Source organism: Triturus cristatus, chromosome 2_1 (genome assembly GCF_964204655.1).
Source record: "Triturus cristatus chromosome 2_1, aTriCri1.1, whole genome shotgun sequence".
In the NCBI taxonomy this organism is placed as follows: Eukaryota; Metazoa; Chordata; class Amphibia; order Caudata; family Salamandridae; genus Triturus; species Triturus cristatus.
The window spans coordinates 567,250,116-567,273,986 of NC_140581.1; the positions used below are offsets into that span (position 1 = coordinate 567,250,116).

Sequence of the window (23,871 nt, forward strand, 5' to 3'; positions counted from 1 at the left end):
CCACCACAAGTCTGCGGATAATCCAGTTGCAACAGTTTCTCTTGTTGATGTACAGGCGTCAAAACAGTATAGTATGGTTCCAATCCCCATCTCTAACTCCTGAGGTCAGAGTCCCAATAGTTATACCCACAATGGCCTTTGAAGATGAGATCAGTTCCAAAGGCCACCTATGAAATGCATGGGCCTTCTCTAAATTCTTCCCTGTGTGCCATCCTACACCGGGACCCTTGATCAATATTTTTAGTGGGGCTAAGACCATGCCCCTTGGAATGCAGGTGTCAATCCCCCCGCCCTATCCATTCCAGGAAGTCCCCTTGTAGTCTGAGGTCTGAAGTTTCCCTTAAGCTCATAGTTTATAGCTGTCTCTTCAGGAATGCACACATTTAGCTCTCCCCCAGTACTCAGATGTGTGTTGGAGACAGATTATCAGGCACAGATAGCAATGAGCACGGTAATGCCCACTTTCCCAAAGAGGTATTTCCACGTTAGTAATGTTGAATCCACTCGCACCACCGGAGAGGATTTGCCATTACCACTCATCGATATCAAACACTATAAACCACTCTTATGTACATAGGAAATACAGCTAAATAGCCTTTCCACAAACCCCCCGTCAATTCAATGCAAGAAGCAGACCCTAACGTACCGGTGCCATTCACTGCCAGGGCATGTAACGCATGTGCACATGTCCTTACCTCTTCCTGATACCGCACTCTGTCCACAGAAAGTACTCCAATATAGCAAGAGATATGTACAACCTTGGCCAGTAGCTTTTTAAATGCCAAGCTGAGTAAAAGTAACCTGCACACACAGACCCCTTCATGGCAAACCTGTGCATGCTTGAAGAGCTACCTCCGTGGGTGGCACAAGCAGTGCTGATGTCCAAAGGCGGAGCATCTGACTTACATGCCCTAGCTATATGTTTTACCCTTAGACAAGGTACTTGCGCTAACTCAAATCAGCCAATTATGTATACACCAATCACCAGTATGTACATGACAAGCACAGCACTTTGGCACTGAATGGCAGTGTGAACAGTGCTCAAAGTCTTAAGGCTAGCATGTAGATTAGCGGAAAACAGGAGAGCCAAAAGCAAAAAGTTGAGGGAAAGCACCCTAGAAAGGGCTATTTAAAACAATAGGGTTCAATGTCATCCTGGGCAAGTGGCTCACCTTTTAAAAATTAAACAGAGAAGATGTTGGTTCTGCTTGGGGATGCACTGCTCAGCAGAGATGATCTGCCAGTTCTGCTTGCACGCACCTTAGGCCCACTTCCAAGGGTATAGGACTGGAGTGGCACCATTTGGAAGAGTAGTTTCATAGATGGGAGAGTCCAGGTGCAGGTCCAGGGTTGGTAGAAGCCTGTTATATCCCTGAGGCTTCAGATCAGAAGGCCAGTCCATTTGCCCTTGGAGTCACTCTGGGTTCTGTGTTCAAGAGATGCAGGTCCAGTTCTGCTCACTCAGGCAAGAGGGCACTGGACCAGCAAATCAGAGCAGCAGTTCCTTCAGAGTAGCAGTCCAGCAGAGTGGCAGTCCTTTTAGCAGCAGAGCAGTCCTTTTTCCTGGAAGAGCGTCCACAGATAGAGAAGTGTACTGAAGTGGTGGTGTCTAAGGTCCTCCTTTTATACATAGTTGTGCCTTTGAAGTAGGTAGAAGCTTCTAGAGGCATGCCTTAGAAATTAGAAATTCACAGAAGCCCTGCCTTTCCTGCCCAGACTAACTGCAGGGGGCATGCAGCTCTTTGTGTGGAGACATGACTCAGCTTTTCAGGTGTAAGTAATTCTGGGCCCAGCACTCCATTTCATCCTGCCAGTGATGGCCCTTTCAGTCACAACTAAATTTCCATTGTGTGTGGCTGTCTGGGAGGAATACACAAAGACAACTGCCAACTACACCCATTTGGGCAGCAGGCACAAAATGGCTAAGGCAAGAAAATGCCAACTTTCTAAAAGGGGAATTTTCAGAATTGTAATTTAAATCTGACTTTTCCATAAGTTGAGATTTTAAATCAGAATTCAAGAGACACCACATATGCACCAGTTATCTCTTCCCATTTGGAAATTACACGTATAAAATGTAATAAGGCAGTTCTAATGTTATCTTATGGGAGAGATAGGTCTTGCAGTAGTGAAAAACAAATTTAGGAGGTTTTCACTACCAAGACATGTAAAACTTAAATGTACATGTCCAAATTTTTAAATACACTGTACCCTGGCTTTCCAAGGCCTACCTTAGGGGTGAGTTATATGTCCAAAAAGGAAGGTTTGGGCCTGGCAAAAGGTTGATTTTGCCAGGTCGAAAGGGCAGAGTAAATTGAAAACACAGTCTCTGCATTGGGAGCCTGAGACATGTTTAAAGGGCTGCTGAAGTAGGTGGCACAATCAGTGCTGTAGGCCCACTAGTAGCATCTAATTTACAGCCCCTGGGCACATGTAGTGCACTTTACTTGGGTTTAATACGTAAATTAAATATTCCAATTGGGTATGAGCCAATTCCACCATGTTTAGATTAGAGAGCACAGGCACTTTAGCACTGGTTACCAGTAGTATAGTGCACAGAGTCCTAAAGCCAACAAAAACAAATTCAGCACAAAGGGGAGGAGGAACACAAAACGTTTGGGTATGACCCTGCAGAAAGGGCCAGTTCCAACAACAACTATAATTGAAATACTCACTACAGCCACTGTGGTAAAGGCAGGCCACCAGGGCTGGTTGAAGTAAATTTTTCCACTCCAGACATCAAAATTCTACTTTCACTACATAATTAGGTTTTTGCCAAGCTATTAAAAACAACATTTAATCAAGTTTCTGTTATTGTTCCAGGTCAAATTCTAAAATAAACTTTTATTCAGAATCAGACTTTCATGTCTGCATGGTGACAAATAGCTTTTGGTACCTAGTCACCATGGAAACAACATGGGCCGGATGTACAACTAGCCAATTAGCGAGTTGCAAATTGCGGTTCATTTGCGACTCGCTATTTGGAATGCACAACAGCGTCTCAGACACTGTTTGCGATTCCTAAAGGGGTCGCAAGTTGCATGCTGGCACATTTTGCGACCCCTTTAGGAATGGCCAGCATTCACAGGAATGGTGGCATGCTGGGGTCAGCAGACCACCATGTCTGTGACTGCTTTTTTGGTGGCGGAGTGAGCTAAAGAATGATGATGGATTAAACCCAGATCAGTTGACTGGGTGTGAGTGCTTGCAATGTTCAACACTCCGTCCATCATTCCCTTTGGTTTTGCTTTGTTCACCCTCAGTTGGCAGGGTATGCCCAAACGTGGGGCCCCAGCTCACTTTGCCACTGGATTCAAGATAGCCTGGTTGATGAGGGTTTTGAACCCGAAACTGGTCCCAGGATGCTTGTTTCCAGTCCAGGGAAGACGTAGCTTGTCAATTCGGGCTGGACTGTTCCCATGAGGCACAGAGTCAGACTGATTTGCATATGGCCATGTCTGAACTGGGGTGGCGGAGTGAGCACTTTTTTGCTTTTTTCAAAGTGCCATGCACCACATGTGCTTTTTTCAAAGAATTCGCAAATTACCACCAACTGTAAATTGGTGGTAATTAGCAATTTCTTATGCCAAATTTGCACAACTTAGGTGCTTTCTCTTGGGGCTCAGGTTTTAAGAAACAATGAAGCATTTGTTGGGTGTGTTGCAGTGAGGAGGTAAACTACTTCTCTAATATGGGAGAATTTGTTCTTCACCCTTGTGGAATCACATGATAGAAAAGTGCTAACATAATGCACAGCAGTAAAATAGCATTAGTACATGTTAAAGAAATACCAATTTCCAGAGTAAGAGACTGGTGGGAAGTGCTGATGAAGTGTGTACCTAGACACACAATTTTCTGCTTTAAAGGAAGACTGAGAATTTGTATTTGGAAATGTTTCAATGTTAAAAAAGTCTGCCGGTGAAAGTAACCTTTGACCACTTTTCTCTTCTGTTTTTCCCAGGCAATTCAACAGTTATTTCTCTAAAGATTATACGAGAACAAGGATTTGTTGGAGATATTGTTGTCCATTTGACATCCAGACCTAATTTCTTGTTCTTACCTGCTAACCATGCAACAGAGAATCAGGACTACTTAGTTATAAATAAAACAGTAATCATATTGGATAACCAAACTGTTGCCTTGTGCCAAGTGGTCATTCTATCCGTAAGTTATTAAAATCATATGAATGAAATGGAAATACTGATGATGTGTTTTGTGTATTCCTCTTATGAAAATGCAGGAAAATTAGAGTAGCCTGTGCTATGAAGTTCACAATATATGCACACCAGCAGCATTTATATGAAGAGGGGGAAGGTAAAACTAAAAACAGATTTAAGCACGTTGGGGGTTAAGCAGTGTTGAAGGGCATTTAGAGGCTAACATTGCTTCCTTAATGTAGGCTGCCTCTGTGGTACAGACTGATCTAATTTCTACAAATTTTTCCAAGTTGTACACGCCTCTTTTTTATTGATCACTGGATCTGGAGGACTCTCTTGTCAGGAGTTAAATGACTGAATTTTCTGTGCTAGGCGTTCCTCACTCATGTGGCCAATCCAGCACGTGCATCACCAAATAGAATATAATTATGTCTTGATTAATATAAACACATGTTAACCAGTAACTCAATAGTAGCAATAAACTATCGAAAAATATAGAGAGAGAATGGGAGTGGCTGATGGCTGCATTTTAATAGCTCTCCTTGTCTCACTGAAAAAACCACACTAAAATCCTGTGTCCAAGATCTGCAAAATTTGATTTTTCTAAAGCCATAGAGTGAGGAGACAATTCTCAAGATGGTACTGTACATGCCATGATAGTGGTACCCTGAGAAGAGGTTGAGAACACTGCAGCAGCAAGGCACCTTCTCCCCTTTGGCTGCCTGCTACCTTGGCACAGCCCGCTGTGTGACTGAGACCACAGCCTGGAATGGACGAAGGATGCAGCTAACTCTGTGGTACGGCAGTCTGGCTGCATAAATGATGAGTGAAACCAGAGGAGAGGTCTGGTCTGGAATGCTGTAGATGTCCTGGATGAAATGGCATACATCACTGCCCTTGAGGCCACAACATCAAGAAGGAAAGGTATTTTGCCAAAGGATTTACAAATGGCAAGAGATCAATGCTATTCCTACCAGCCTATCTATTTGCTTTGTAGTGAAACTAAAATACCTGCCAAGGTTCCGAAAAATAGACTAACTTTACACATCAGTATTCTCATTCACTCGGATTAGTCCCGATGTATGCTGTCTAGATTGAGTTTCTTAGTATGCGTAGACTGCATAACAACTTGTCATTCCCTGAAATGGTAGATAATCGACCTGTGTTAGTATCACTGGGCATGAATAGGGCATTCAGCTTGGTTAAATGTCCTTTCATGTTCCCCTTACTGAAGAGCATAGGTTTTAAACTGTGCTTTACATCCTGGCTAAGACTCCTGCCACTGTTTAAGGCAGTCTCTTTTCTACAGTTGTAATGCAATGACCCTTGGCCAGTACTTTGAGGCATCCCATTTGAGTTGTGTATTTAAGATAGTGTACTTGTTTTCATCAAATTAATGTCATAAAGTACCTGAAGACCCTATTGCCAGCATATTGGTTTGTAACCACCATGCAGGATTGATGCAACTGGCTTGCTCCAGGCTATGCTCATAAACAATTTGTTATGGTATGTTATGTTATGTCAATTTAGCTTAGTATAGCACACAAATCACACCTGAATGTGCATCTCGGATTTGCTTGAAACACAGACAAGTCAGTACACTAAGTTAAAATAGAGCAGTCTTATGAAGTTTCCTAAATTTAACATGATCTGTGCAGGAACAGATATGATATGGTAAATTATTTCAGTAGGAAGGGGCAAGATAAGAAAAAGACCTGCCTCTGCTTCTAGCCAAATGGACACAGGGGATGGTAAGTAAGGCTTTATCCTTAGATCTCAAATTCATGACTTGGCGATAATAACAGCTTCTGATGCAAGCAGCTGGGGCCTATACCCATTAAGGATTTGTGTGTTAAGCAGCACAGTTTGAAAATTGCTTTTTTTCTAACTGGCAGCCAATGTAAGGCAGAAGGAAGATTACATTCAAGCTGAGCTGCGGTGTTTTGCACTACTTACATGTAGGACATCAAGGTCTCATTTACTGATGCAAGTTGTGCATTTCCATAGTCCAATCAACTGATAATCAGTGCCTGGACTAAAGTTTTCCTAGCAGTAAGAGGAAGAAAAGAGGAAGCTTTCCTCAGCATGCGCAAAAGTTTCACCTAATGGAAACAACATGATCTTTCATTGATAAAGATTGATCCAGTTTGATGCCAAGGTTCTGAACTGAATGCATGGGCATGGATGCATGACCTAGTTCAGAGGGCCACTATTCAGAAGACCAACGTTTTTGGGCCTTATCAAACAGCATAATCTCTGTTTTGTCACTGTTTAATTCTAAACAGTATGTTGTCATTCCGTCTGCAATCAGTTTCATGCCTTTAGAAAAATTGTCTTTTTACCTCATCTAAATCTTTATCAAAAGAAATAACCAGCTTAGTGTCATCAGCATATGATAGTATTTTGAATCTGTACGTTTTGACAATTTTGGCTAGGGTGCCACGTAGTTGCTAGATAATGTAGGGCTTAAAGAAGAGCTTTGTGGGACCCCCTTGTTGATCAACATGGTGCGTGACTTAAATAAGCCAAGGGAAATCGTTTTTGTTCTGTTTCCTAGAAAGTCTCAGAAACCCAGAAGAGCTGTCCCATAAATGCCTATCTTATGAAGCCTTTGAATCATCCTGGTGTTGGACACAGTATCAAAAGCTGCGTAGAGGTCCAACATCACTAACATAGATGGAATTCCAGCACCAACTAAGAGTCTTATGGAATCCATGACTGCAACCAAGGCAGTCTCTGTAGTATGGGAGGCTCTGAACCCTGATTGCTAGTGGTCCATAATCTTGTTCTCCTCTAGATAAGCTGAAGGTTATTGATTTATTAGGCCTTCCAACATCTTGCCCAGAAGTGGAAGCAGTGATATGGGATGATGATTTGTTACATTTGTAGATCCACAGTAACCTTCATTAGTGTTGGAGAAACCAGTGCTGTTTTCAGGCCTGCTGGATTTTCCCAGTGTCCACTGATAGGTTAAACAGTGACCTTATGGCAGGTGCAATCTGGTTAGAAAGACAACCTGAAATCCTTAAAAGACATAGGTCTAAGTGGGAGCCAGATTTTGCTTTCTCTAACGTCTTCTGCATCTGCTTGAGGGAAAATTATTCAAAACTTTTCCAAACTACAAACAGTATTATGAGGGAAGAGTTGCAATTTGGTTCTTCGTCGAATTGATCAAGAGGACTAGGAAAGTTCTGATAAATTAATTTTAGTTTATCCTCTAAAAAATCTGCAAGAGAATTACAGAGATCTTGCGAAGTCAAAATAACCTGGGAGCAGGCGTGAGGCTTAAAAAAATTATTGGGGATTTTAAATAAGTCTTTAGATGAATTGCCTGCTTGTTCAATTTGGTTTATGATGTAAATTTTCCATGCTAATTTGATTTTCTTATGATATTTGGAAATAATTGATTTACATTAATCTTTATCCCTTTGTTTTTTGTCTGATGCCATCTTCTCTCCAACTTTTTGCAAGATGATTTCTTTTTTCTCAGCTCTGTAGAGTACTGTGAGATCTAAACTGAGTTTTAGATCCTATTTTAAGAGGAGCGATACTGTCAAATGCAGACTTTAGGGACCTGTGATATTCTGCTAGTGCTTGGTTGATATCATTGTCCTGAGAAACCATTGTGAACATAAAGACTTTAGAAAAAGAGTCATGGGAGACTATTGTCTTGAAGCTCTTTTATCGACTATCTTAGGCCTTTCTGGCCCATCTGTTTTAGGAACCTGGAAACATATAATTTTCCAGATTAGGGGTAGAGGGAGGTCACTGGTCAAAGATTTAAAAATAGTAAAAGTTAAAGTATGGCCTATTGATTGGGTGGGGCACTTAATATTCTGGTGTGGACCCAGTATCTCCGGATCCATAATGAGACGCGCAACCTCTAGGTTAGAGGAGTCTCCCCGTGCTAGTTAAATTCACCCAATGAAAGAAAATTGATGACAGTACATGCGTGGTGATGTATTCTGTTATACGATAAGTAAACTCTTTTTTTTAGTCCCGGGAGATGATATACAACTGCTCCTTTCCAGCTATTCTCTAAGGAAAACTCAATTTTAAAAATGCACAGTTCTACCCAATCTGCTATTAAGGTGTCAATAAATAAGACTTTAGCCATGCCTTGAAAGATGAAGACGATGGCAATGGCAAATCCAGTTCTAACTTCTCTGTCGAGCCTGAGCTTACAGTAATTCTCTGGGAGTGCTAAGGTAATGGATGGAAGGGTAGTGGGGCTCACCCAGGTTTCCATGAAAAAACAGACCTCTGGTGACAAAGAAGAGGTGAGGTCCCATAGTTCTGTTTCATGTTTTGGTAAAGATCTCACATTGCAGAAGAAGCTGTTGGGGTTAGGTAAAAAATAGGGGAAATGAAAGATATGAGATAGCCCTGGATGACCTTTGTGTTGTATCCCCACCAGGACAAATGGTTTTATCTGCAAGACCTGCTACATGTTTTAACTCTAGATTTATTATAAGTGCAGGTAAAGTTGCAAACTATACAGGCCATAGGACCTTCTAGACAATGCAGGAAACGCCTAGTACAGTATGTAGCCTGAGCAGTAAGAGATATAAACATGTCTCCAAGATGGTGTAAAGCCATAGAAGAATAGCATATTCTAGAGGGGTGACTGACCTCTATAGTGGAAGGTGCAGGGGTCTTGGAAAAATTCGGGCGCAGACTGACATTGATGGGATTGCCTTTGGTGCAGCGCACCTGCTGCACGTGTCCGTGTTCACATCAGCTTTATGTAGTGTGACCTGATAACAACTAGGCTGCAAGGAAGTGGGGCAACTAAGGAATGCTCTGTCCGCTACAATCTGTCGCACACCGGAGAGCATGCGATGCAAGTTCAAATCAGTAAAACACCTAATTAAATAATATAGGCTTTAACTTTAAAAGCAATAGGAGAAATGTTAATTTTGCTTCACTGCTTGCCTGTGACTGCAGAGCGGCAGATAATGTTGTATTAGGGTATTTTACATACAATATATAGGGTTGGGGTGAGGACAAGAAAAGTATTCTGTTCAAGTGAAGCTATAGATCGTGGACCAGGGAGTAAAAACAAAATTCCCTGACTCCGGTGTAGACCTTTTGCTTACTATCTACCAACCCCCAGTTCATCATCGAGGTGCTCAGGTCATGAGCTGGCCTGTCCTCATGAAATCCTGTTACTGGACTGCGGAAACGATCCAGGTAAATGTCTAGGACACATTTATAGTCTCTACCCAGGATCAATGGAACATGCAGCCAGGGAGCAAGCCATGGAGTAAGTCATGTGAGTGTAATGTAGTATTTAGTTTGGTCAGTATTGGGCATTTAAATGCTGTCTATATTATATTAGTTCTATCTAATCTATGCTTAATTAATAAGAATCTGACTCCATTGTCAGTGTGGCAATCAAAGGTACTCCATGTCAGGCCAACTTGCCTGTTTCGCGGCCTGCAATTTTTTTTCCCTAAAGAAACTCAATGTGGCTATCGCTACTTTCCAAGAATGAGTGAACCTTAAAGCATTTGGGGGGCAGTGCCCATTCCACATTTGTTCTAGGTCAGGAATGAATACCTAGTTTCTCTAGTTATTAGTGAATAATGTGGTTGAAGCCGGGCCTGGCCAGTTGCAGGGCCCCATGCTCTCCATCACCATAAGTTGCCTTAAAAGACTGATCTCCCCTCTGCAGTGTCAGCATTGATTGGGAATAATAGTATTATTATAACTAGAATAATTGAAATACCAAAATTATTCTTGAATAAATATATAGTATTTTGCTTTTTAAATGATAATGTCTATATTAATATTGGGTTGTGGCTGTAGTTACACATTAGAACTTTAGTTTAATGGTCTACATCACACAAAGTAACTAGACAACTCCAGTTGTCCTATCTGATGAACAGTCTTCAAACCTATGAGCAGCCACCTATTGACATTGAATGTGGAGTCCAGTGAAGTAGTCTGCAGGTGTCTGAGTAAATCTACTGATCTCAATTAGCTACATATATTAAAGTGATGTTATATAAGAAACCACTTAACACACCACAAGGAAAATTTATATTGCATTTGAATACTCTACAGATGAAGTATCAGGAACATTTACCAGTCTCCACCACATCTGTCATTTGTGACACTCATTATCCAAATACTGTGGGCCTCACAGTCAGAGTTGAGTCATTACCAGGAGGAAATACTACCCAAGGAAATACCAAATCTATTGGGTGTGCTTTTTCATGTATTGACCACAAATAACTTCCCTCCCCCTTTACCATGAGTTGATGTCCTTTGTACAGTTCACCTAGTACTTGGGGTCTGAACTCAATGTCAAAATCGACATCTTCCTTCATATTGTTATAATACAAACAATGGGGCTTATTAGGATGCCAGTCCGATGAGCATCCGACCGACATCATTTCCGGAGTGGAACCGCCCGACAAGTAGTCAGCGGTTTCACTCCTGATGTTATGATGCGACCACCAGCATGGTGGTCGGAAATATAGCCTTTACCATTAGCCTGGAAAAGGGCCACAGCGTTTCTAAACACCTATGCACCGTGTGCCAGGCACCATGAGGTGCCTGGCACACGGTGTATAGATGTTTGGGGGGCACCACATGTGCCCCTCAGGCCACACAGCAGAGCCTAGGGAGACGTTTGCCCTGCTGGGGGTTCCTAAAGTCCCTTTCCAACAGCCTTTTCATGTCAGGAAAGCAGACATCGAAAAGCTGTTGGATTGGGACATCCTAATCCCTACGGTGGTGCCTCTGCAGGCACTGCCTCCATTGTAGGGTTAGGCTTCCGATCGATGCACTGACGTCCTTGATCCTGTTGGAGGGGGTGGTTGAATCCTCTGAAGACATCGCTCTGACAGCCGGCATCGTAATCCAGTGGTAGGTCCTATGCCTTGGATGTCAAATGGACCGCCACCGACAGCCTGACATCCTAGGTGACATCCTAATACGGCCCTGTGTCTGCAATGACTGCCTACAGAGGGCAGATGTTCAGAAATTTTGCAATAGCTTCCATTAATTAACGTTCCAGAGAAACAAGTGTTCGGTGCCAATCCCACAGCAGAATTTATTTATTTAGCAAATGAAGATACATTTCAAGAGGTGCTTATTTTCTGACATATTACTATGTTATAGTATTCTTCTATCAGTACGCAAAGTGTGTCCCCTTATGCCTGGGTTCACATTGGTGAACAGTTTTAGAGAGTTTTTGAAAGCATTGTAGAGACATTTTTTGAGAAGGTCAATATGTGGAGAGTCAGACTGCAATTTTAAAATACATTTGATAGTAGCTTAAGAATCATTATAATAAAAATAGTACCGAGATGAAATTTAGTCTTCTAGAAAGTATTTAGTATAGTTGGTTGAAGGTTTTGAAAATACGGGGACATTTATGGTGATATTTACTTGTGGAGTGTGGCTTATGGAGTGTGACACCCCCTTAATAAATGTATTTTTAGCTTGGTTGTTGGATCTGAGGTCCCTGAATTCTGTCTGCTATATCTGTTTTGGTTTTCCTCATTGCCCTGTTTCAAAAGGTTTTACCTTGTTCAATTTTGGGATCAGGAACTTAAAGATACTTAGTTACTGAGCTACAAAAAAAGTAGCACATCTGAAGTTCCAGAAGTATTCCTTGAACAGGTGCAAAGTTACTACTTGTTGTAATTCACAAACATTGACAGTAGTAAGCTGGGAAAACTGTGCCATGTTGGTCATACAATATTTTTGGATCTTACTTTTTCTAAAATGCAGATTGTACAACTAGTATATTTTCTCATTTGGAAAGGTCACTTTGCAGTTGTATTTTTTTTCTCCACAGGTTAAATATTTTTCCACATGCAGAAACCTCTTTCCCTGCTCCCCACAGCATTTTGGGGTGTTTTGCTTCTCTTCCGACCCAGAAAGGGGGTTCACTCGAGTTATGCGATTCCACAGTCATGACTTTTTCCACATAATTATGGACTTGTCACATTTTCCACACAATACATCATCTGCTGAATAATCTGCATATTTTAGCAAAAAAATGTGTTTCTCGCTCAAACTTATCAAAAGTTCCTAAAAATATGGTGATGTGGGGTCACACAGAATGGAAGGCCCTTTGCAAAGGTTAACTGGTCATCTTTTGGTTGCTTTTGTCTGTATTAGGTTGTTAAACTGATCCTAAAGAGGCGGAATATGTTCCCAGACAGTATTCCTATGTTTAAGAATCACAAAATAATGAAGCAATAGCATCACAAAATGTGTCACATTATGCTGCAGAATCACAAAATCTCAAGGCAGATCATGGTTGATAAACCAACTCCACACTCAGTCAATTAGTCAATCAATCTGCATTTGTATAGTGCTGCACTATCACCCCTAGGGGTATCTGGGCACTTAAGGTGCCCTGTTTCCATCATAAAGCCAAGTCTTGAGTTTCTTTCAGAAGTCCGCCAGGGAAGGTTCTGTTCACAGGTGGAGGGGCAGGTAATTCCAGGTGTTGGTGGCAATGTAGGAGAATGAGTGGCTGTGATGGATGCAGGGGAGTGTGCACCGGCAAGAGAGGAGGAGCACAGGTGTTCTGCGGGTAGATGGAAGTTCAGTTGATGGTTGATGTAAGACGGTTCTTGATCATGTAGAGCTTTGTAGGAGTGCGTGAGGATCTTGAACTGTCATCTCTTCTGGATGGGGAGGCAGTGGAAGTCTCTGTGGTGGGTGGTGATGCAGGTCCGTTTGGGGAGGTCCAGGATGAGTTTGGCTGCAGCATTCTGTATGGTCTGGAGTGTTCTGTGGAGCTGGGTGGAGATACTGGCGTAGAGGCATTGCTGTTGTCAAGGTGGCTGGTGACGAGGGCCTGGGTTACGGTCTTTCTGGTGTTGACTGGGACCCATCTGAAGTTTATGCAGAGCATGCAAAGGGTGTGGAAGCAGGAGGAGGTGACTAAGTTGACTTGTTTCATGGTCAATTCGCTGTCGAGGGTGATGTCTAGGTTGCCTGCATGGTCTGTTGGCATGAGTGCTGGTTCGAGTTCTGCTGGCAACCAGCTGTGGTCACAAACAGAAGTGTTCTTCACAAAGATGCAAGAGGTTTATTACTGCATAATTGAACAGAGTTTTGTTGTACAGTTATGTGGCGGTAAATGCTAAGCATCCTTCGGTGCATACTTGAGATACATACACTTTTGGCCATAAATTTGGCTTTTTGAATTGGGCCCACAGTGTCAATATATTGCAGATATATTACAGGATTTACAGTGTAAATATCAATTGCTCTAATTTCTGTTTTTTATTTTGGGAGGTGGAGTGCAATTGAACATCAGGACAAAAGAACAAATAATCCCTGTGGTATTTTGTTCTTAATATTGCAGCGCCAGACTGAGAGCTAGCAACAGCCCTGAAAAGTGTTTTAATCCGAGTCCCTTATTGCATCGAGCAAACCCAGCAAGACAGCCCATCCCTCTCAAGGAAGGTTTGGGTTATCCCATCAACAAAATTTAATAAAACAAATTGGAGATTAACAATTTATTTGACAGCACAATTTCCCAAAATATTCAATAAATAAAATGCCATGTTTCTGATAAAAAAATTAAAAAAAACTCAGAAAGCTGCATTTACAGATTTCCGACCTCTCATCTGGGCTGTACCCTTGGGTCATCTCACCCCTCTACCATGCCACCCACCACTCTTAGTTGAGAAATTTGAGATTCTCCCCTCCCCCCACCGAACCTTACTAACTAAGCTACATACCTGTCGGTTGCATGCTAGAATTTTGCATGCATCTATGTTCAGTTTTTTTGTAGGAATTTGGACAAATTGATCAGAGATTTTTGTTAGGTTTTCAACCTATGAGAGGGAACGATGGGAGCCTGGAGATGCAGACTGTGAAATACAGTATTCTAATTTATGTCTACATACCTCGTAATTTTAATGAATTCATCTGAATATGACAGTCATACAAGTTTTATAGGCTATGCAATAATATTTTCACACTGAAAAGTATTCACTGAAATGTCTTTCTTGATTCTAGAGCTTTTTGCGATCTTTTACAGAAAAGGCAGATATATGCCAGAACAGGTATTTACTAAAATTTGTATTCTGGCTAAAGAGTATTGATGGGCCTTTCTTATTTTGCCCAGAAAAAAACATATTTTTGGGACATAATGACCTATGATTGACAAAAACGGATAATTCCAGAAAATTAAATTGTTTCCCCAAAACGTATCCACTATTAATGATGCGAATGAATTTAGCAACAGGTTTCTGTACAAAAAAGTAACATATTTGCCAAAAGAGCCCAAGGGAAATCATTTTGCCGTGTTGTGCTATAAAATACTCCTACAGTAATTGCCATATATTCGATATTCGTTCAGTCATTGCCATTTTTAAAAGCTTAGGAAATCTGTATTTATTGTTGTCCCAAGTTTTACTTTTTTTAAGAGGCAGCTAAAACAAAGATTCGGGCTATTACTTCTACTCAAACTGTAAAAATGAAGGACATTCCATTTATTTTATTTCTGCAGTCATAATATTTTTTGTGGCGATAGGATGATAAATGCTTATGCAACGAACATACTTCAGGGCGCACTTGTTTTGCTTCAATGTATCGATCACAGTATTGGAATAATCATTATAATTGGAACATAGTATAAATAAAGGAACTTTAGGATACATCTCGATGTGATAGCTGCTGAGTTTTCCTCTAGTGTTGAGCTGACTTATCTTGTTTCATTCCAGGATGATACACCTGAACTGGAGGAAGGCTTTGTTGTCAACATCACTGAAGTCTACCTAAGAAACTCTTCCCTGGCTGGAGGGCAGCCCAGCGTGAAGCGGCCTGGGGCAGAAGTGGTAGAAATTACAATTGAGGAGAACGATGACCCTAGAGGAGTAGTCCAGTTTAACGTTACTAAGGTTTGTCATAAGATATAATATGAAAGTGCAATATAACAATTTGAATCTAAATATATCAAAATCTTTGAAAATTCTTCTTTGATTGGTTTTACCTTAAAAAGACTACAATCTGTTAAACAACTGTTCATAGGCAACAGACGACCAAATGTGTCTGTAGCCCTTCTAATGTACATTAGTGATATTTGTAAAATACAAACGTTATCGTGAATAATGCTGATTTAAATTAAAGTATATTTGCCATTTCTCAGAACATAACGTATAATCATGTTTTTCTCAATTAACATATTATTGACAGCATCTACAGCGTGCCCCTCCCACCCCATTCACTGACACCCAGTATTTGTTCAGTTTTGTTAAGCATGCCTTGCTTCGGTAACTACTATGCAAAGTGATAATACCTCATTTTCATTTAACGCAGGTGATGAACCTAGTCTGTTAACCACATAAAAAAATATATATGAACTTAATTCTGTCATTAAAAATATATGTGTATAAAATGAGGATGATTTTGTAAGATAGTATTTTTGTGTGAAGCGAATTGAACCTGGTGCATTTATATGGTTCCAGGGGGTAGGTGGTGCTGTTGCTGCCTTTGAATTACCTTCACCACAGAACATACTAAGGCTGCCAGTTATACGACAAGGTGGCAGATTTGGGGTGATACATTTATTCTGGGAGGCCACACCTGCTACTGCGAGTCTGGAGGACTTCAGCCCATCCTCTGGCAATCTTACATTTACTGAAGGACAGGTAAGTGGACGTTTCTACCAATGCAATTTAAAAACCTCCCTTCCTTGTTCTATATTAGTATTTCTTTGTTCAAGCTTTTGCAGTTAGTCCACTGCTTCCATACATCATCTCGGGCCTGCATGCTGATTTGTAAATCATCCACCTTTATGGTACTGTTGTTCCATGTTGGCAGTATTGGGTCCATGTTATGCTCCCACCTCTAATGTTTTTGTTTCTGTGATCTCTCCACATGGGATGTTGATGGCCTCATCTATTGTACATGTACCTCGGCTGAGTAGTGTTGATTGTCATTGGTCACCCGCGGTTTGTCAGTGGTCACCCACAGCTTTAGGAGACCTACATTGTAGGTGGTGTGCGCCCTATTTGTCAGGCTGTTGATCACAAAGGTTGGGCTTATGTGCAGAGCTCTATTTTCTCAGTGCATCTTTTCTGGCTACCTTTTCTCAGTGATCCAGCTTCTGTAAACTGCCTCTTCAGCATGGTTCTGCTCGTCAAAGTTGCCTAGAGAATCACACCTTTCTACATTATCTCAAAACAAGACCTTGTTCATAGACAAAAAGTCATTTACTTTGTACACCTGGCTGGTGAACTTTACAAAGTACATTTCAATATTGATATTTTTTTGCGTCTGGAAATAGACAGCTTTATTGGTCTGGCAAGACTTAGTGTTATCATTACACACCCCATACAATCACAGCCCAAACAGTAATCACCCTACAAAACACTCAACACAGATATGCATAAACAAAGATAGGATGCACAGCCCGGTTCTTGCAAAGGCTAATGTTTTGCAGTCAGCTGCTCAGCTCAAATGACAGTGCGCCCTAGTCTTAGGATATACTAGTGGGAGAAGTATTGCATAAATTCCCACCACAGCCATTCATTTGGGAACTTGGGTGCAGATCAGGTACCTGCCCTCTAAGTGGACTGTGAGGAAAGCTCCCACTAGCCTGGAGCCACCAGCTAAATGAGTGGTACAGCCGCCAATGCATTTGTGGATATCCCAATGTCTGTAGGAGATAAGGTCCACTTTTCTGCTGTGTGCCCCTGTGTCCCTGGTGTATGCCTCACCTTCTCAGCTATTCTGAAATTTAATTTTTTGATCTGCCTGGATACTGTGGATGGAGTGGAAATTATGTAAGGTATTCAAGTCCTCACAAAATTGTGCTACAAATGCTTTTAACCTAACTTTAACTCTCCACTGTGCCTCAATGTACTCTTATTTATTTATTTTATTTTATTTAGGGTTTTGTAAAGCGCGTAGTAACCCGTAAGCATCCCAGCGCTAAGATCAGGACAATCAAGAGGTTGACGTAAGGGAGGAGATTAGGGGAACAGGTGAGTTTTCAGAAGTTTTCTGAACCGGAGGTAGTCTGGTTCCACCCTGAGATTACGGGGGAGGGCATTCCACAGGCGGGCTGCGTTCACAGAAAAACGCCTTCCGCCAGTGCGTGCCCTCTTCACTCTGAAAGTGGTGATAAGGTGTTCGTGGTCAGAGCGAAGGGATCTTGTGGCTTTATAGGGCCTGATGAATTTCTTGAGGATGGGGGGGCCTTTATCCTGCAAGAGTTTGTGGGACAGGCAAAGAGCCTTAAATTTGACTCGCTCTCTCACTGGGAGCCAGTGAAGATGCTTCAGAGCTAGCTTGGCCGATGATCTGGCCGGAGTGTTGGTAAGAATCCGAGCCGCGGCGTTTTGGATCCTTTGCAGTTTGTTGAGGGTTGCTTCGGGGGCCCCCAGATAGATGGCATTGCTATAGTCCAGCCTAGAAAGGATGAGGCCTTGGATGAGCAATTTCTGGGAGGCAGGAGGGAGCAGGGGCAGAATTTTCCTGATAGATTTAAGGAGCCCGAAGCAGGTCCCGGCGATTTTTTTGGCTTGGGTCTTGAAGGACAGATCTTTTTCTATCCAGAATCCCAGGCTCTTGATCTCGGTTTTGGGGACTGGAGGTTCACCCAAACAGGGAGGCCAGATGTTAGGGGGAAGGGAGAGGCCCTTTTGGCCAAGGAGTAGGATATCTGTTTTTGATCCGTTGAGTTTCAACGACGAACAGTTCATCCATCCCTGAATTTCTGATAGGCAGCTGTGAAGGTTAGATGGTTCCTGGTTGGGATGTGATAGAGACACCACTAATTGCGTTTCATCCGCGTAGCTGATGATTTTTATTCCGAACGGGATGACCACCGCCTCCAGTGGGGACATGTAGACATTAAATAATGTCGGGCTTAATGACGAGCCCTGGGGCACTCCACACTGGAGGGGGGTTGCAGGGGAGCGGGAGTCGTTCTCCCAGACCTGGAAAGAGCGATGGTCTAGGAATGATGCGAACCAGGCCAGGGCAGTGCCATCCACACCGATGTTTTTGAGTCGCTGGATTAAGACCTGGTGGTTAACAGTGTCGAAGGCCGCACTGAGGTCCAGGAGGATCACTGCCACTGATCATCCTGCGTCCAAAATGACTCTGGCCTCCTCCACTGCCGCAAGCAGGGCGATGTCCGTGCCCTGACCTGGGCGGAATCCGGTTTGCGAGTTTCTGAGCAAGTTGTTGGACTCTAGGAACTGCAAAAGCTTTTTGTTGACTAGCTTTTCAATGATTTTACTGATTCCAGGGAGTAGGGAGATTGGCCTGTAGTTGGCCATGTCCAGGGGGTCAAGTGAAGGTTTTTTAAGGAGCGCCTTTACGACGGCCGCTTTCCAGCTGGGGGGGACTATTCCCTGGAGCAGTGATGAATTAATGAGGTCCGTTAAAGGAGGGGCGATCTTACGGGCCACTTTTTTTAGAATGCGTAAGGGCACCGGGTCGCTAGGGGAACCGCTTTTGATTGTAGCTAGCGTCGTTAGAACCTCTTCAATAGTTACCTGGCCGAGAGAGTTTAGGTGGGTGGTGGCTGGATCCAAATTAGTGCAGCCCTCATCGATGAGACTGAAGTCGACAGCAGGGAGGGAGGAGAGAATTTTCTGAATTTTCTCGTCAAAGAATTTGGCCAAATTGAGGCATTTATCTTCAGAGGTGTTGGCGTCTGGAAGTTTCTCTGGTTGCGGCTCTGGGACTTTGAGTAATTCTTTTAAAATGATAAAGGTTTCCCTGGCGGAGCAAGAGGAGTTTTTTATCCTTTCATCAAAGAATGTGCTTTTGGTATTGCGAAGGGCGATTTTGTAGTTTTTTAAGGAGGTGCGAAACGCTGCTTTTTTTTCTATGGATTTGTCCTTTCTCCATGAGCGCTCTGTTCTTTTGCACTCCTTACGTAGGAGGTTAAGATCAGGAGTGTACCAGGGAGCCGGGTTCACTCTTTTGACTCGTTTTAAACTGGTGGTTTTGGGGAGGAGTTCGTCCAGTGAGTGGGTGAGCCTGGTGTTGAACTAATTGTCCGCTGTGACTGGGTCGGAGGCCGGATGGGGAGGAGTAGCCCTGAGTGTAGCGGCCCATTCTTCTGGCGAAAGTTTGTGCCAACAACGATCGGTGACCCGGGTTTTAGACGGCAGGGTGGGTGGGACAAAGAGATGCCAGTGAATGGGTATAAGGAAATGGTCTGTCCAGGGTAGGGGAAGAGGAGTGTGGGTTTTGAGGTCAGGGATGTTGGTGAGAATGGGGTCCAGGAGGTGTCCTTTGTTATGGGTGGGCTCTGAGTTCACTAGTCGGATGCCATAGGACATGAGGTCCAGGAGAAGTTCGGAAGCAGTTATGTCCTTGGGGTCTAGTAGGTGGAGATTCAAGTCCCCCAGGATTAGAAAGTTGGAAGTGGTGGTTGCCATATGGGTGACTGTGTCAGCAAGAGCGCTAGGAAATTTGGCTGGGGCTCCCGGAGGGCGGTATATCAATAGACCAGAAAGGGAGGTTGCAGGGGATATCTGTAGGGCAAAATGGCAACTTTCGCAGTCGTCTATATTACCGTCATCGGTTCTGCAGAAGAATCGCTCTCTGTAGATTATTGCCAGGCCACCTCCTCTACTGAGGGGTCTATTCTGAGAGTGTATTTGGTAGCCAGGTGGTAGAGCGTTGACAATGTCAGAGTCAGAGCCGGGGGTGAGCCACGTTTCCGTGAGGAACAGAATGTCGATGGCATGATTGTGTAACAGAAGGTTAATTTCGTGGGAATGTTTAGGAAGGGATCTGCAGTTAAGAAGGCCGAGCTGTAGGCCGTGATGTTCTGCAACGGTAGGTGCCGGATTGCAGAGGTCACAGTTAATAAAGGGTTTTTCTCCTGAATAGATGTAGTTACACTTAGAGTTTTTCGAGGGGTTAAATGCAAGGAGCCTGTCTCTGGGGTAGGTAAGTAGGCCAGCAGTGGGAATGGGCATAGTGACTGGGCCCGCCCGCTGCGCCCGTCCGCTGCGCGTACGTGGAAAGCACATTACTTATAGGCGGTGTTAGGGGCGTGGCCTAGTGTGAGTGGGCGTGGCCTGAGGTCAGGCTGGGTAATGGCGGCAAATGTGAATAATCGGTCACCCGCGGCAGCGTTTACTTCGGCTGCGCGGGGTCCGAAGATGAAGAGAGATGCCCAGGGGAGCACGAGACGAGGTAGGATTAGGTATTTGTTTTAAAAAGCGATTTGCTCTAAGTTAAAATAACAGCGTTCTGTAACACACACACAAACAAAGCTCCCGGCTGTGCCTCAGGAGTGTCGCAATCTACTGCCGGGCTCGTAGTCAGTCCGTTTAAGTAGGCGAAGGGGGCGTGGCCTAGTGTGAGTGGGCGTGGCCTGAGGTCAGGCTGGGTAATGGCAGCAAATGTGAATAATCGGTCACTCGCGGCAGCGTTTACCTCGGCTGCGCGGGGTCAGAAGATGAAGAGAGATGCCCAGGGGAGCACGAGACGAGGTAGGATTAGGTATTAGTTTTAAAAAGCGATTTGCTCTAAGTTAAAATAACAGCGTTCTGTAACACACACACAAACAAAGCTCCCGGCTGTGCCTCAGGAGTGTCGCAATCTACTGGCGGGCTCATAGTCAGTCCGTTTAAGTAGGCGAAGGGGGCGTGGCCTAGTGCGAGTGGGGGTAGCCTGAGGTCAGGCTGGGTAATGGCGGCAAATGTGAATAAGCGGTCACCCGCGGCAGCGTTTACCTCGGCTGCGCGGGGTCAGAAGCTGAAGAGAGATGCCCAGGGGAGCACAAGACGAGGTAGGATTAGGTATTTGTTTTAAAAAGCGATTTGCTCTAAGTTAAAATAACAGCGTTCTGTAACACACACACAAACAAAGCTCCCGGCTGTGCCTCAGGAGTGTCGCAATCTACTGGCGGGCTCATAGTCAGTCCGTTTAAGTAGGCGAAGGGGGCGTGGCCTAGTGCGAGTGGGCGTGGCCTGAGGTCAGGCTGGGTAATGGCGGCAAATGTGAATAATCGGTCACCCGCGGCAGCGTTTACTTCGGCTGCGCGGGGTCAGAAGATGAAGAGAGATGCCCAGGGGAGCACGAGACGAGGTAGGATTAGGTATTTGTTTTAAAAAGCGATTTGCTCCAAGTTAAAATAACAGCGTTCTGTAACACACACACAAACAAAGCTCCCGGCTGTGCCTCAGGAGTGTCGCAATCTACTGCCGGGCTCGTAGTCAGTCCGTTTAAGTAGGCGAAGGGGGCGTGGCCTAGTGTGAGTGGGCGTGGCCTGAGGTCAGGCTGGGTAATGGCGGCAAATGTGAATAATCGGTCACCCGCGGCAGCGTTTACCTCGGCTGCGCGGGGTCAGAAGATGAAGAGAGATGCCCAGGGGAGCACGAGACGAGGTAGGATTAGGTATTAGTTTTAAAAAGCGATTTGCTCTAAGTTAAAATAACAGCGTTCTGTAACACACACACAAACAAAGCTCCCGGCTGTGCCTCAGGAGTGTCGCAATCTACTGGCGGGCTCATAGTCAGTCCGTTTAAGTAGGCGAAGGGGGCGTGGCCTAGTGCGAGTGGGGGTAGCCTGAGGTCAGGCTGGGTAATGGCGGCAAATGTGAATAAGCGGTCACCCGCGGCAGCGTTTACCTCGGCTGCGCGGGGTCAGAAGCTGAAGAGAGATGCCCAGGGGAGCACAAGACGAGGTAGGATTAGGTATTTGTTTTAAAAAGCGATTTGCTCTAAGTTAAAATAACAGCGTTCTGTAACACACACACAAACAAAGCTCCCGGCTGTGCCTCAGGAGTGTCGCAATCTACTGGCGGGCTCATAGTCAGTCCGTTTAAGTAGGCAAAGGGGGCGTGGCCTAGTGCGAGTGGGCGTGGCCTGAGGTCAGGCTGGGTAATGGCGGCAAATGTGAATAATCGGTCACCCGCGGCAGCGTTTACCTCGGCTGCGCGGGGTCAGAAGATGAAGAGAGATGCCCAGGGGAGCACGAGACGAGGTAGGATTAGGTATTTGTTTTAAAAAGCGATTTGCTCTAAGTTAAAATAACAGCGTTCTGTAACACACACACAAACAAAGCTCCCGGCTGTGCCTCAGGAGTGTCGCAATCTACTGGCGGGCTCGTAGTCAGTCCGTTTAAGTAGGCGAAGGGGGCGTGGCCTAGTGCGAGTGGGCGTGGCCTGAGGTCAGGCTGGGTAATGGCGGCAAATGTGAATAATCGGTCACCCGCGGCAGCGTTTACCTCGGCTGCGCGGGGTCAGAAGATGAAGAGAGATGCCCAGGGGAGCACGAGACGAGGTAGGATTAGGTATTAGTTTTAAAAAGCGATTTGCTCTAAGTTAAAATAACAGCGTTCTGTAACACACACACACAAACAAAGCTCCCGGCTGTGCCTCAGGAGTGTCGCAATCTACTGGCGGGCTCGTAGTCAGTCCGTTTAAGTAGGTGAAGGGGGCGTGGCATAGTGCGAGTGGGCGTGGCCTGAGGTCAGGCTGGGTAATGGCGGCAAATGTGAATAATCGGTCACCCACGGCAGCGTTTACCTCGGCTGCGCGGGGTCAGAAGATGAAGAGAGATGCCCAGGGGATCACGAGACGAGGTAGGATTAGGTATTAGTTTTAAAAAGCGATTTGCTCTAAGTTAATATAACAGCGTTCTGTAACACACACACAAACAAAGCTCCCGGCTGTGCCTCAGGAGTGTCGCAATCTACTGGCGGGCTCGTAGTCAGTCCGTTTAAGTAGGCGAAGGGGGCGTGGCCTAGTGCGAGTGGGCGTGGCCTGAGGTCAGGCTGGGTAATGGCGGCAAATGTGAATAATCGGTCACCCGCGGCAGCGTTTACCTCGGCTGCGCGGGGTCAGAAGATGAAGAGAGATGTCCAGGGGAGCACGAGACGAGGTAGGATTAGGTATTAGTTTTAAAAAGCGATTTGCTCTAAGTTAAAATAACAGCGTTCTGTAACACACACACAGACAAAGCTCCCGGCTGTGCCTCAGGAGTGTCACAATCTCTCTTGACGAATCCCTTTCACAGATGAAGTCTGCACTTGCCAGTTTTGAGTTCACCTATTTTCAAAACTTGTAACAGAAAGGTATGTTAAGCCTAACCATGGCTGTTGGATATTTGCCCTTCCTGCAGGGTCCCCCCCAGATGTTTTTCCCTTTACATTAAACCCCCTTTTTGTAGGCAGTAGAACTTTGTCCATGCTGACTAGTGTTAAAGCATTTGTGCTCTCCCTAGTAATACATGGTAAAATTGGTGTACTTCTGAATGGTACATTTAATTTGTTTATAAGTCCCTATTATATGGTATATCCTATTGCCAGGGCCTCCAAATCAAATGCTACTAGTGGGCTGCAGACAGTAGTTCTTTGGGTTATTCTTCCCAGAACTATTTTAAGACATTGGCATAGCAGTATATTTCCCAATGTTCTCGACATCCAAAGAGCAAACTCATAAAGTGCACTCTGGCTCTTTTTCAATGTTGTCTCTCTATTTAAACCCTTCTGCTGCTCACTGCCAACCTCTAACTCTGTCCAATTTTATATCTACATTTCTTAATCTGTTCACCTATTTGTTGCTTTGTCTTTCACTTTCCCAACATCTCAACTCCTTCGTATAGCTTGCCTTTGTCTCTACCTTTACCCTATTTCGAAATCACCTTTCTCTACTTCTCCCCTCTCTCTACCTCTCTGTCTGGTTGTGTCTCTCCCCCTTCTACCTTATCAATCTCTAATTCCCAGTACTTATCTGTACCTTACGTCTCTA

At 44.1% G+C, this 23,871-nt stretch overlaps 1 protein-coding gene across 1 annotated transcript in view; it reads left to right on the forward strand.

Annotated features, from left to right (window-relative positions):
- Nucleotides 1-23,871, forward strand: part of ADGRV1 (adhesion G protein-coupled receptor V1) — a 1,990,932-nt gene that overhangs the window by 838,424 nt on the left and 1,128,637 nt on the right. Inside the window, exons 55-57 of the mRNA XM_085632468.1 lie at nt 3,962-4,164; nt 14,864-15,040; nt 15,608-15,790. Of these exons, the coding sequence (XP_085488594.1) occupies nt 3,962-4,164; nt 14,864-15,040; nt 15,608-15,790 (563 nt within the window). The remainder of the gene's footprint in view (nt 1-3,961; nt 4,165-14,863; nt 15,041-15,607; nt 15,791-23,871) is intronic.